At 40.2% G+C, this 15295-nt stretch overlaps 1 protein-coding gene across 1 annotated transcript in view; it reads left to right on the top strand.

Moving 5' to 3' along the window:
• COL25A1 (collagen type XXV alpha 1 chain) overlaps nucleotides 1-15295 on the top strand; it is a 203092-nt gene that overhangs the window by 145361 nt on the left and 42436 nt on the right. The window contains exons 17-21 of the mRNA XM_065596206.1: nucleotides 6724-6786; nucleotides 9041-9109; nucleotides 10167-10211; nucleotides 13714-13758; nucleotides 15122-15199. Coding sequence (XP_065452278.1) covers nucleotides 6724-6786; nucleotides 9041-9109; nucleotides 10167-10211; nucleotides 13714-13758; nucleotides 15122-15199 — 300 coding nt within the window. The remainder of the gene's footprint in view (nucleotides 1-6723; nucleotides 6787-9040; nucleotides 9110-10166; nucleotides 10212-13713; nucleotides 13759-15121; nucleotides 15200-15295) is intronic.

Genomic DNA, 15295 nt, shown 5'->3' with positions numbered 1-15295 from the left:
TGAGAGTTATTTGGTTGAAACAGGTAAACATATATATACACATACACACACACATGCACGAGTTGCAGTCTTAGGTTTCAGAGTGTGGTAGAGGTGCTGAAATACGCCATAAGTCCTTTAGGGCTAACTCAGGTTAATCCTGGGGATCTCTTGCTTATGTTTAGGAATCTTTGCCTCTTAGAGTCTGAATTGCGTAAAAAAGTCCCTAATTCCTTCTGGCCAGGAATTTTTATCCCCATCTGTCTAGAGGCCAAACTGATGGGACGAGCGCTTCTGTATGTCCCGTTCTTCATGGGTGTGCTGGGAGAAATCAACAAAGTTCTTGCTCTTTGATGGCTTACAATGGCCCATTTGGATTCAATAGGTCTTCCTGATGGGCCAGAGATAGCCCCTCCTCATGGGTGGAAACCAGTATGTCACTTGGTGATGTTTCTTTCTTGACTGATTTATAGTTTCAGAGGGAACATTTGTACATTACAGAACAAACACTTCAATATTACCTTACTGCATGGATTAGAGATATTATAAGTAAGATTAATGGATGCAGCAATTTACAGGTATTGCATAAAGTCTAAACACATTGGTACAAGTCTAATACCTATTTTAGCAATACTAACACACAGGTGAGTCAGACTGGTTTCCAGCTATGCATTTGATAGTGTTTGCTTGAGGCTTTGGGACCTTGGCATGAGCTGGCACCTGGTCTACCAGCATCTCAATAACAACAAATGATATGGGTCCTTTTGCATAATGGAAGTAATTAATAATTTTTGGAATGTATCTTGATATCAAGTAAACTGGTGGAACTTGCCTCAATCCCTACAAACCAATAATGTCTTGGTCTGAAAAGTTGGAAAACCTGGGCTGTCTTTGGGATGACAGTTGCTAAGCAAGTGTTTCATAATAACTAATGAACACAAAAATCTTAAGCTAAAATACAAACAAGCAATTCTCAGTGGGGTTTTTTTAAGCTGCCTGGCAGTACTAATAGTAGAGGAATTGCTGATCTTCTAGAAAATACCAATGGCCAATCTCCTACCAGCCTAGCATGTCACCTTCAATATTTCATGTTGTTGGACCCCAGATCAGTTTTCTGCAGCCCGGACTGCTTATAGTAGATCCTTAGAAGATAAAACTTCTGTTTTGCTATAAGAAACTGCACCAGGTGTTTAAATAAGTCAAGGTTAAAGGTAATCTTGATTTTATAGACTGCAGTGTTCACTTCAGCATCTTAGGGTCTGAGAATCTATGGATTGCCTGGATGTTGACATGACACTTACCTGCTACCTGACTGCAAGCTGCATTAGCTTATATCTAGAATCGGTTTCCAGGACCACAGCTTTTGTTCCCAGAACCTTATGCCTATTGATGCTGAAGTAAAGATGACTAAATGCAGATGTGAGAGATACCTACTGCTTACTTAATCAGCGATGCAAGCTGAATTTAGGCTTTGAGGATACATTTTAAACAGAATAAAACGAGCAAATATGATTAATCATCTAGGATGACATTAACTCCAGTTTGGAGGGTCTATTTGAGCCCTTCATATGGGCCCTAGTTGTGGGTAGAGTGATTGGCATGAGTGCTCTATGCTGGGGTGAATTTTTCACCTATCATAGCTACTAGAAAAATCCTTTGCTAAACTAAAATAGATTAGTGTGTGTGACAGCAGATACTGTAAATCCTAGTGGCATTATGTCCTTGATTCAAAGGATGCTGCATCCCACAGTAGTTAGAGCCTGATTCTCATCTCACTTAACCAGTGCAGATCAGAAATAACTGCAATGAAGTCAATAGTTACACCAGTGTAAAAGATCTATGCAAGAGTGATCAGAATCCAACCCTTATTGTTGTATTCCTATGGCAATATGCTGGGTTAGATTTTTACTGTCAGGTATTATTTTTAAAAAATCATAGTCCTTGATTTTCTAGCCATAATCCCGTATGGCTTTTGTGTCATGTCTGCACTATGGACTAATCAAAATGATTTTCCCTTTTCCTCTGCATTGCAGGGGCATCAGCGTACATTACTGAGATAAACTGTTTGTTTTCATTACGTTTCTCACATCAATAAGCCATTTGCTTTATCTGAGCAGCATAGATGATAAAACAGAAATCTGACAATATTAGCACTATACAGTAGGTAGGATGAACGTCTATTGTTTGCAGAACAAACATTTCCTTTATGAGTAACTGACAGAAAAGCCAGGGAATGGGCTTCCTAGAGTTACTTGCACGTATTGTGAATGGCACAAAAGTACTCTTTATGGATATTTTCTGTCAGTAAACATGCTGTAGTTACACTGAAGAGCTGTCAGATGTTAGAGATACACAGCCAATGTATAAATCATATTGTTAAAACAATTATTTTTTTAAAGTTTCAAACTTAGTTCTGTTTGCAAATCATTCTTATCTTTGAATACTAAAGCTATCTATTTGGTCATGCTCATTTCCCTGAAAATACATTATATTCCATTTGTGCCTGATGCTTCCCGGGAGGTCCCTGGTGTTGTGCATCTCTCTACCACCTGCCCTGTCTAAGCTTACCTGGGTCAGCTCCCCTGACACTGCCAACTTCTGGCAACACAAGCACTGCCTTCCAGGCCTCCACAGGCCATGCTCTCTGTACAGGTCAACAATAGGAACATTCCAACACCCAAGTTATCAAAGCATCTCCCTGGAGTGCCCTTCCCCTGATCCACTGGACACTCTCAGAATTCCCAGATCTTCTGTTCCCAAAGGAACAATACACCACTGCTTACCAGTTACACCATTCGCTTAACACACAGCACTTAGATTTGTTTATTGAGAAAGCAAGTACAGTATAAGTTTCTGTAACAAAGAACAGGGATTCAATGGTAGCAACGAAGGGTTACATATAAAAGAAAATCATAGCACACATACTAGAGCCTAAACTTAACTTCCAAGACAGTGTCATTTCATACAGAGCAAAAGCTCACCCAAAATCCATCCAGTACCTTAGAGCCAGGTGTGGTTGTGATCTTCCATTCCTCAGGCAAGCACGCTGTCTTCTTGACTCCTCAGTGGAAAGATCCAGAATTTGTCTGTGTCTCTTCAGTTATAGTCCAAAAATCCATTGTCTTCACTTGCAAACAGGATAATCCTTGCTGCTTCTGTTTTCCTAGAGACTTTGCAATCACTTGATAAGCATTTTGCTCAGACCATAAAATAGGCGTAACATATACAATAATCAATGTACATGTAGACAGATGGATAGATAAACATCTTCTGCCTGAAAAAAACCTGTTTCTCACCTTTTGATGACCAACCCCAAGTCACAGACCTTAAGAACATAATTATCAATGTATATATACATAACCCTTTTCATATTATCCACACATAAGATTCACAATTATTATGAGGCCCAGTGTGACGCAGGCTTTCAGTAGAGACCTATGTTACACTCACTGGCAAACTAGTGTGTAGATACCAGACCCATTGGAATCCCTGTAACCTTTATGCATCCCTGTGCCATTTGCCATTTGGCACCAAGAGGTCCCTGGGTCACAGTGCCTTTCCTGGTTTTGGTGCTTGAGTACAGAGATATAACCATGCTCTGGCAATGATCTAGGAAGACTATATGCACAGCTGTGTTCATTTTTTTTCTTCCCCTGATTTGTGGCCCCTGGGAACTACAGTGATTAGATCAATCTTCCATTTTATCTATCTATCACTTCTCTCTTGGCTCAAGTACAGTAGCTTGGATGTGATTTATTTTCCCTCACTACCAGTATTTCAACATCTGCCACTTCCCTCCAGGGCATAAGGTGAGTTTGGAATTTGGCCCTCGTCTTTATACACTTCAGACATGTTTACACTAGACAAAAAGCTTGAGGTAAGATACTTGGATCCCACTTTTTCCTTCATGTGAAGTTGCTCATAACTTTGTGAAGGTTGGACCCCACACCAAAGCTGAATCTGCTGAAACATTCAGAAGCGCCACCAGAAGCCAGATTGCTCTTCTGGAGAAGCAGAAATCTGTGAGAACATCTGCTGATGTCCTAATTCCTCCCTTTGTTTTAGCTGCAGGAGTTTCTAGGGCATTTGTGAGTATCAACCCAATCTCCACAGGAGGCCTTAAGATATGTGGGGGAGGAGGGCAGCCACAAGGGCTATGGCCCTGGCAGGTAGCAGCACAGTAAAGTACGTGAACATGCATAGATGTGCCACTGAGCACATCAACTCCTATATATTGAGGGCAACAAGTATTTTTTTTCTGTTTAAAATGGCACAACAGGTATTTATAAACCATATTTTTGTCTGTAAACTGTAGCCCCGTCACCCCAGCAGTTTGTATCAGTGACATTATTACATTGAGAAATGTAGTACAATATCACTGAAACAACCTGAGGTGACTTATCATCCAGGAACATTAACAGATGTGGGCTTTTTTCTGAACATAAGAAAAAGTAAAAGACAAAAGAATAATTCTATGAGCATATGATTTGCCAAACACACTCCTATCTGTGCTCCAAAGGCAACCATAGTAGGTGCCAGAATTCTGGCTGGCAGAAGGCCCATCCAGAGCTTCCCTGAACCCCCTTATGAGCACAAATAAACCACTCAGATGGGTTGTATTTAGGGGTCATTCCCAGGTCAGGGTTATAGTTCTGTATCTATACAGATTAATGCCTCACCCCATGCCTTGCTCCAGAAGGAAGGTAGGAATATGACGGGCTGAGCTTTTCATTTAAAGAGAAAAAGTGGAATCCTTTTATTTACTTTGATTTTTCCACTACACCTGTCCCAGGCCCAAGGATATAACACAATTTATAGAAAACTTTTTTGATAAAATATTAAAGCAGGTCTTGATGTAAGCCCTGCACTCTCAGATCATGGAAGTAAAACCACAGACCTCTTACAATATCCTCTACGTTTTCTGGTACAAAGCACCTGTAGAGCAATCTCTCTCCAGGTTTGGCGGGAAAGCTGGGATTGCAGTGGAAAGATTTTGCCAGCACTCCTTTTACAATGTAGGAAGTTTCTGGTATGAGCCTATGCACAATGCTCTGCCAGAATTCAACCCAAACGCTTTGTATTAAGATCTTTGGATAACATTTCTAAGCCTGGCCACTGATAGAAAGAAGTTGGGTCATGGAATCAGTACAGTACTTGTTTCTTCCCCTAGAAATCATAATTAACAGGTCCAGTAATAAATCTGCCCAGTTGGCCAGGTGATAGTTTGTGTTGGGGTGCTGTAAAATAATTTTGAGCTGTCAAGCTCCTTCCTAATTTTAAAATAAATTACTGAAATTCCATGACTGTGGAGGGGAAGTGTTTTTTTTAATTTGCTGTCATTAAAAGGGAATGCCTCCTTCCACAATGAAAACCCAAAGGTTACTCTCACTGGTGTGTACTAACACAGTTACATTACAAAGACGGCATGTGAACTACAGGATTATTTTTATTGTTATAACATACCCACTAACCTCATTAAGAAATACATGCTTCTGCATTATTTATTTCCTACTAATTTCCTCGCTTCCCCTCTTTCTCTTTTTGTGCTTTAGCAGATATGCTGGCCTTTGTTTCATACCACTAGTGGTACATTGATTAATGACAGCAGTGATTTTCATATGGAAATATGCAAGAAACCTCCCTGAGTTCATAACCTGCACTGTTTTTCTCACCAGTGCAACATACCTGTAATTCCATGCCAATGAGCAAGTTGATACTTCCCTTTATCAATGTAAATAATTTTATAAACAAGGAATTTGGATGTGTTTGTCATTCTAGGTATTTAAAATAGCAAGTGTTTGTGATTTCTTTTAAATGAAGCCATTAATTACCTGCTGCTGAGAGGTGCTGTTCTTCCTCAACTCCCACTGACTTCAAGGAGGGCTGGGGGTGCTCAGCACCCAGCAGAATCAGAGTAGAGTTTTCATGCTTAGATTCAGGGGATACCACTAAAACTGATATGGGAACATTTTTTTTTTAAAGTGATTGTTAGCTCAGTAGTACTTTGGCCACCTGCACTCATGATGGCTAGTAGCTAAACCTCTTCTTGATTCAGATTCATGGGGAAAATATAATGCTAGGAACCATGAGGCCTCATTCAGGAAAAGCCTGTAAAGAAAAACATATGGTTTGTCCCTTACAGACCATACAGAGTTATTTAAAGCTTTGTGCTGCAGTGTAGTCGCTAATCTAGGACACGGTTGTCACGGCTGTTACTTAGATGTGCAGGGGAGTGAGAGGGGATAAGACCCTCCTTACTCCCTACACACCTGTGCTCAGATTGTGACTGACCATGGTGGGAGAGAGCAGGGGCTACTTACCTGTTATTCCGCTCTGCAAACAAATGCGCAGAGAGGGTACAGGGAATGAAAGGAACCCTGATTCTCAACCCCACCTACTCCCTGAATCCACCATGATGTTAGTCTTGCCATGGCGGATTTTTGTTTGATAAATTGCAGCATAATATAGGGCCATGTTAACAGTCCTTAGCTTCATAAAAACAAGATTTGCAGCTTTCCAGTTTATTTGTTTTTCTCAAACCACATGAAGCTTTGCTCCAAGAAGTATGCTGATGGAAATAATCCCTGATTAATTAGTCATCCCTAATTAATCTCTCTATAGTTGTTGGATCACAGCTGGAAAGCCCTGAGTGATCGGGAAAAATACTGTTAAAAATAAACTGATTTTATTGTAATAAATTTCTATTAAATGAAGAATAATTTAATATGCTCTCATCTGTTAAAGGGTGAACCAGGTTTCATTGGTCCACAGGGAGAACCTGGATTACCAGGGTTACCAGGAACAAAGGTAAGTTTAGCTTCTCGCACACACTCATCCATATTATATTGGGTTTCTTCGTGTTAATGACCAAAAACAAAGTTAAAGTGAAGATCAGGCCTATAATCAGTCATTTAAGGATGAAAATCCTTATAAGAATGTGGTACTTATACAAAACTACCAAGAAGTTTAAAGTTTAGGTTAAAACTTTAAACTGTGCCCAAAATTTGGAAATATTAAAATTCATTGTTTTGGTATCCAGGTTACTTTAAATTTGCCCTGCAGTGTGCCCTGAGAAAATCAGAAAGTCAGACTACTTAACCATTCATAGCCATCTCAAGCTCCTTAGCTGCCTTAGTCAACGTAGCCTCTCTAAAGCTACCAAAAGCCTAAATTAGGCCATGAGAGCCAACATGCCAGTATGGACAATCTATCTTAATAACTTTTAAGAAATGGACTCCAAGCAATGAAACTTTGATCCTGTGCACTAGATCTTGAATATATAAATCCATTAAACATTGTGCTTTCTCTCTCCTTCTGTCTGTTCTTTTGCAACTGAGTGGGAAATAAAGTGCCAAAGAATTTTTGAAGTCTTGTGGACTCACCTATTGAGAGCCAAATTTTGTGAACCTATTGTCCCATTCACTTCAGATTTGGAAGGAAAAAACGGAACTCCAGACCAATTCTGAAGCCAACTTTCCATTTTAAAAATGTATTTTAAGGTAATGCTGGAGAATGCAAAACAAGCTTTGAATGGAAAGTTTCAACCTTAATTATGGAGTGGTGCTGTTTCTGTCCTTTTCTACGAGAGGTCATGATTTATTCCTAGGCTTCTAGAGTCCCTAATTGCTTCATTAGCCATCCCCACCCCTTAAATGCAGACTCCAACTCAGTATTCTACACCTGTATCACTTCTAGATGTGACTACTACAATGAACTTTAGCTTGGGCGAAGTGTGAAAAGCACTCCACAGCTCTCACTTGTGCAGAATACAGCTGCTCACCTAACTAGGGTGAGCCAGCAAAAGTGGCTTGTTTGCTTCACTGGTTGCCAATAGGCTCCTAAAAGGCCACCTCTTCCATTCTTACCCATCACATGACCTACACTCATTTAGAACACTGGAACTAACTCACCCGAGGGTTCTGAGAATGGAAGTTAGAGGCAGCACTAATTGCTCCCTTCTGTCTATGCCTTGTTCTGGTCTTTTGTTACGTACTATTTCTCAGATAATACAGTCTTGTTCAACAGAAAATGACTCAGATTAAGGTACAGAAAACATCCACTTCTGCTTTCAGGAATGCTGTAAATTTAGCTAGGAAAAATATTCTCCATCCCATTATAGCTCTCAGATGGGCTTGAAAGTACATCCTGTTTAGTTTTTCTGAACTGACTTTGTACTATACTAAAGGTTGCTAGTGGTTTGTGATGCGTACATACATGTGTCAAGGCTGGATCCCCACTTTGAACTTTAGGGTACAAATGTAGGGGCCTGCATGAAAACTTCTAAGCTTAACTACCAGCTTAGCTCTGGTTCCGCTGCCACCATTTCCCAATTCTAGATTCCCACCCTGGGAAGCACTGAGAAAAACCTTTCACCAATTCCCTGGTGAATACAGATCCAATCCCCTTGGATCTAAAACAAGGAGAAATTAACCATTCCCCTCCTTCCTCTCACCAACTCCTGGTGAATCAAGATCCAAACCCTTTGGATCTTAAACAAGGAAAAATCAATCAGGTTCTAAAAAGAAAGCTTTTAATTAAAGAAAAAGGTAAAAATCATCTCTGTAAAATCAGTATGGAAATTAACCTTACAGGGTAATCAAACTTAAAGAGCTCAGAGGACTCCCCTCTAGTCTCAGGTTCAAAGTACAGCAAACAAAGATAAACACTCTAGTAAAAGGTACATTTACAAGTTGAGAAAAACAAAGGAAAACTAACACGCCTTGCCTGGCTATTTACTTACAAGTTTGAAATAGGAGAGACTTGTTTAGAAAGATGTGGAGAACCTGGATTGATGTCTGGTCCCTCTCAGTCCCGAGAACGAACACACTCCCAAACAAAGAACACAAACAAAAGCCTTCCCCCCCCAAGATTTGAAAGTATCTTGTCCCCTTATTGGTCCTTTAGGTCAGATGCCAGCCAGGTTACCTGAGCTTCTTAACCCTTTACAGGGAAAAGGATTTTGGAGTCTCTGGCCAGGAGGGATTTTATAGTACTGTACACAGGACAGCTATTACCCTTCCCTTTATAGTTATGACAACATGTGTGTTGAAATCTTTGACAGGGTGAAAGAGGAGAAGCAGGGCCTCCTGGAAAGGGTGAGCGAGGTGAACCTGGAGTTCCTGGGCCAAAGGTCAGTCTGGTTGAACACTGGCAATGTTTTGTTAGTTTTATAGATATAAATATTCAATAACTGCTTCAAGTAACCAGAACAAAACTTTGCAAGTGAGCTTTAAAGGAGAACACGGTAAATTCATCCCTGTACACTGCTACTACTCAGGCAGCTAGCCTCTGCCACCATGGCTACACTGCTATTTTTAGTGTGATAGATCATCACAGCTAGTGTGTGGACATCTGCCCGAGCTGGAAATACCTCCAGCAGCAGTGTAGACAGAGCTATAGTTTAGTCCAGAAGCCAGAGGTAGCATAGTGTTCACAACTGCAGAATTAGGCCATAAGTGGAATCCATTATTTGGACTGAAGGAGACAGAGCCTCAGATGGTGTAAATTGTGATGGAGTGATGGCAACTGACAAAAGGTGAAGCTCTGCCCTGATGTGTCTATAAGCACCCTAGTTTGAGCTGTCTGAACACTGTGACCTTTCAAGTTCAGAGAAAATCCATTCTGCTTCTTGTTTTCTAAGAAAAAATAAAGAAATAACCCTAACTACATTTTAATATCTTCCGAGCATTTTCTACTGCATTGGTGATTGAGTGTTCTACTCTTGGCATATCTTGAAATGGTAGTCTGGCTTCTTTGTCAGGTAGATCTATACTGATAGATTTATTCATCTATACTTCCTGGGAAAACTATTGTGGTAACACTTTATTTTAGCAGTACTATCCTGTAAACACTATTCAGTTCTCAGTTCTTGGAGGGCCTAACGGTACAGTGGACACCCCCTGCAAGCCACAATTATTTGTGTCAGTCGTGTGCAAGAATCGATAAGAGAATACTTGGTGGAATTCCTGTGGAAGAAGGGAACCAATAGCGTTTGCACATCAATACTAAAAAATTCATTATTCTGGGTGCTATTAAACTCCATACTAGATGGATTCATGAGGTTGTTCATAGAAAATAAAGTGTTTCCACTGCTCTCTACTACTACTAGAACTAATCTCTTTTCCTCTCCTCTTTCCTTTTTTTCTCTCATTTTTCTTCTGTCCATCTTCTATGTCTTCCTCACACAGGGGAAATCAGGCGAATCTGGAACTAGAGGCCCAAAGGGGTCAAAGGTCAGTGTCAAATGAATTGCCTTTTTTGGTGTAACATGAAGATTTCCAGGGCAAATTATTAGTACTATCGACTTTGATTTAGAAAGAAATGATAACTAATCCTGCAGCCTTCATACAAGCAAAACTCCCATGGGTTTAATTGGGCTTTTTAACTGTAAGGTCTGTGGAATCAAGCACTAAATATTTTGTACGCCATGATTGTGCTCTTTCTTTCTCTGTTGTAACATCTTAAAATGATTAGTCTCTTTTTTGTCTGTTCCCTTTTTCCGTGTACCTATTTTATCGCTCTCTGTTTGATGGTTGTGTTTTAATCCATTTTCTTTGGGATGGAAGGAAAGAGCTGTTAAACTTGGTACTTTCCACATTTTGCTGATCCAATAACCATTGAAAAGTATTTGATTTAAATATAATTTCTTATTGTTATTCTGCTGATCTTTTGTGAGGGGGTTTATTTTGAATTTTGGGCAATGAGATCTACCAGGCTTGGGTCTCTCAGATTCGTCTTCTAGATAGTTGAAAAACTACCATGGACCTTGGCAAAAAGTTAAAGCTTCAATACCAGAGTGTACACAAAAGCAGTAAAAATTTTCAATGGATTTGCAATATTTTTTGCAAAACCTTATGCTTACTAGTGTCTGCCAGTTTATACTATGGGGTCCACACAAAATAAAACTGGAATATTTATTCTTTTGTTTAATTAAATCATTTTGAGAGAACAAAGCTCTGCTGAGAATCATTTCTATATTGCTCTCAACGTTGACCATGAATTGGCAGTATATCTCCATTTGGCAAAACACATAAGCACACAATTAAAGTTAAGTAAGTACTTCAGTCCCATTGACTTCACAAAGCATATGCTCATAGTGAATAATAAAATGTTAAAAGTGGTTCACAGAACCAAGGTGGTGTAAACAACAATTAAATACTCCTGATTTCTTTTCTTCCTTGTGCTGAGGAACTTGGTCTCCACTGGAATGTTATTCACAGAATAATGTGGTTTCTTAGGTCTTGTCTACACTATAGAGTTAGGTCAACATAACTAAGGAAGTGTCTACACTTAAATTTTGCTCCCGCTGATGTAACTCACCTGCTACACCGACTTAATAATACCACCTCCATGAGCAGTGTAGAGTCAAGGTCAATGTAGTCACAAGGTCAGTGTGAGTGTAGAACACATTGCTTCTGTTGACTGTTACTGGCTTTCAGGAGCAATCCCACAATCAATACAAGCACTCCTGTTGAGAACGTGCACCACTGACACAAGAAGCAAAGTGTAGACACGTGCAGGAAATGTAATTACTGTGGCAGCTGTATGCCGACGTAAGTTAGGTCAACCTAACTTTGTAGTGTAGACCTGGTCTTAGTGTCTGATCCTACACCAAGTCAATGGAATCTTCACCATTAAATTCAGTGTGTGCAGGATTAAGTCTTAGTAGCACTTTTCACTCATAGGCTGTCAGCATTTACTTTCACAAAAGGGAGCCTTGGGAAGGGCAGGAGGTTGATAAAGGTGTTAGCATGTCGAGAGAGATAAAAAGCACTGTCTATTTCTGAGACCTCCATCATTGTAGTATCGGATCATCTCCCAGATATTCTGGTGTGTATCCACACAACATCGCAATGAGGTAGAGAACTATTATTTTTATTTTACAGAAAGGCCACAGAGCCACAGACGACCTGATTTTCAAAGGTATTGAGGCACCTAAAGATGCAGATAGGTGCACAATGGGATTTTCAAAAGTGCCTGAGCAGATTAGTCACCTAATTCCCAATGGGATTTAGGCACCTGAGCACTTTTGAAAATCTATCTAGGGACCTATCTGCTTTTTTAGGCATCTAAATACCTTTGGAAATCTGGCCCAGAGAGGCTAAGTGACTGCCCAGAGTTACACAGGAACTGTGTGGCAGAACTGGGAAATGAACTCAGATTTTTAAGCAATACGCTCATGCCGTAGCCACAGGTCCACCAGTCCTCTCCTGCTGCAGAGAAGACAGATGGAAGCAATGTTAATATCTCCTCCCATTGTGCACCTCTTTTTTCTCATATGCACCTTTCTCTTATCATCAGTGAATTAATAATCCTTGTCCATACCAGTATCACAGAAGCAAGTATAGATCCAAACAGGAGTAGGAGTAGCAGTATTTAATTAAATTTGGTGACACTACTGCCAAACAAAAAAGCTTGCTGTGAAAGTGGCCATGAATGTGAAATAAGTCCCAGGCACTAGATTTCAGGTTACGAAGACAAGGGCCACTCACAGAGTTTGCCCTTATGGATAAAGTTTTCTCCATCCCTCTGAGCTTATTAGTGACAGCCAGGAGGAAAAAGATGAGAGTGAGATGATAAAGATCTTTATTCCATCTGGGATACTAGGGCAAAGAAATCATTAAATGCTGACAACGATGATGTGGTGGTAAGAGAGGCAGTGACTGAGGAAAGAAGTTCTGCAACACCAGTGGGAGTAATGAGAGAGAAATGCGTGTGCAGTTTGAAAAATCCCTTTCGAAGAGGTTGTGTGACAATTGCAGAGGGTATGTCTACACAGCAGTTAAACACCCATGGCTGGTCCGTGTCAGCTGATTCAGGCTCACAGGGCTTGGGCTGTGGGGCTATAAAATTGCAGTGTAGAAATTTGGACTCTGGGACCACGTGAGGGGGGGAGGGTCCCAAAGTTCAGGCTACAGCCTGAGCCCAAAGATTTACACCATAATTTTACAGCCCCGCAGCCCAAGCCCCATGAGCCTGAGTCAGTGACACAGACCAGCCACAAGTGTTTAATTGCTGGGTAGACATACCCTAAGGCCTTGGCTACACTTACCCAGTAGTTCGGCGGCGAGCGATCGAACTTCTGGGTTCGACTTATCGCGTCTAGTCTGGACGCAATAAGTCGAACCCGGAAGTGCTCGCCGTCGACTGCGGTACTCCAGCTCGGCGAGAGGAGTACCGCGGAGTCGACGGGGGAGCCTGCCTGCCGAGTGTGGACCAAGGTAAGTTCGAACTAAGGTACTTCGAACTCGAACTTCAGCTACGTTATTCACGTAGCTGAAGTTGCGTACCTTAGTTCGAATTAGGGGGGTAGTGTAGACCTGGCCTGAGTGACTTACCCCTTGAGCTTTCTTGTGAAGCTTCTGATAGTGGAGTATCCATGCCATCAAGAATAGCGAAGTTGTTTAAATGACCCAATTTTCAGTCTGCCTTTTATTTGATCCTTTGTTATTTCTTAAGCTACCCCGGTAATATATTATATAGTAAATGCTACACACAAAGAGCCAAACTCTGTTCTCAGTTGCAACAGTCTCAATCCTCACACTCCATTGACTTCAGTGGAATTATCCCTATGTAACTAAAACCCATATTCTATTTGCTTTTAAACCAATGTCAAGTTTTTTTATTTTGTTTTTAAAAATAAAGTATATGCTCGACTTGGAGGGTAATAAAAATATTGAAACTATTGAACAAATTGTTTATCTTTTTTTGCTTACAAATATTACTTTTCCATAGGGTGATACTGGAGACAAAGGTGATTCAGGAGCAATAGGTCCTAGGGTAAGTGTACTTTATTTTAACCTGTCCAATGGAAATCTCAATTGTTACTTTTAGGCCAAGTCAACAACTACAGTTGAAAGCGAGTTAGCACGAGCCAGGGTTAAACATAAGTGTTGCTAACATAGTTGTGTCATGAAGAGGGTTTCTAACTGCAGTTCAGTGTCAACAGGGAAAGCTATGTTATAAATCATACTCTAGATGCCTAGAAGATTAGTAATATCTTTTGCTGGACCAACTTCTGTTGGTGAGAGAGACACGCTTTTGAGTTTTGTGTGAGCTCACCCACCTTGTCTCTCTAGTATCCTGGAATCGACACAGCCACAACAACACTGCATAGAAGATTAGTCATCCTTCAATGCTGTGTGACTAATATTTGCCCTGCTATAGCAGTCACTTGATTTTCAGGTGAAGTTTTAAGTGTTGGTATGGATCTATCCTATAAAATCCTAAATTGTCAGGATCCCACCCATCTGGAAGATCCCCTTCCCCCAGGCTTTCTCTAAGGAAGGGAGAGAGTAGATTGGGAAGATGACTGAGAAGATAGGGGGATTCTGGATTGGAAGATGTTGTTTGAGGTTTGCAAAATTTCATAAGCAGGGTCTGGTTTTTTACTTGAATGATCCAAAAGAGTAGGCCTGACACAGCATCTTCTTTCAGTGGTTTATCTAAATGGTTTATGTATCAGTGTTACCTGTTGGAGCACGATTCACTGTGTTATGATTTATTCATTCATATTTATCTTTTTTTAAATGTTTGTTCCTCTTAAAACAACCTTTGGTTTTAGGCTAACTTTTGCAGACTGTGATTTATTGAAAATGCTATAAAGTGATAAAATATACTGTACCGAGATCTAGAAAAAAGTTCAGGGAACAAATGTGAATGAATAAATAGAGCAAGTGTCAGAAAACAACCCATCTCTACACTAGGCCATGGAAACCATACAGAAAATATGCTTGCGATAATTGTGTTTAAACAGTATTTTTGCTAGCAAAGTCTCAGCTGCAGTGTGAAAGAGGCTTGGGTCAATATTTCTTTTCATAGATAAAATGCATTTCATGCCTCTGAAAACCTCTTTAATTAAAATATAAAAATATGAGAAAGAAACTAATGAATTATGGGGCCCAAATGGAGACACAAGATTCAGATCTAAACTTTACTTCTGGTTCTCATCTCTATCATGGGCCAATCAAAATCTGGATCTTAACAACCCTGAACTTTTCAGCTCAGGGAGATCTTTCAAACAAATGCTGACTATAGAATAAAACAGTCTCAGACAGACTAAGAGAGACTAGGATAGAACAATCAGTCACTAAGAGTTGTGTGCTTGATTCAAATAATATAGTGTTTGGGGGATATGTTACAGGGCCCGCCTGGACAAAAGGGAGATCAAGGTGCAACAGAGATAATTGACTACAATGGCAATATCCATGAAGCTCTGCAGGTATGTGAGCATAAAGAAGCTCAAATGAATCAATACAGGAAGAACAGCTTTTTGGCATAATTATATTTTTCTTTTGCATAGGACATGAAATTACTC

This window comes from Chrysemys picta, chromosome 5, assembly GCF_011386835.1.
Source record: "Chrysemys picta bellii isolate R12L10 chromosome 5, ASM1138683v2, whole genome shotgun sequence".
Lineage (NCBI taxonomy): Eukaryota > Metazoa > Chordata > Testudines > Emydidae > Chrysemys > Chrysemys picta.
This window is presented reverse-complemented; position numbering and strand designations above follow the sequence as displayed.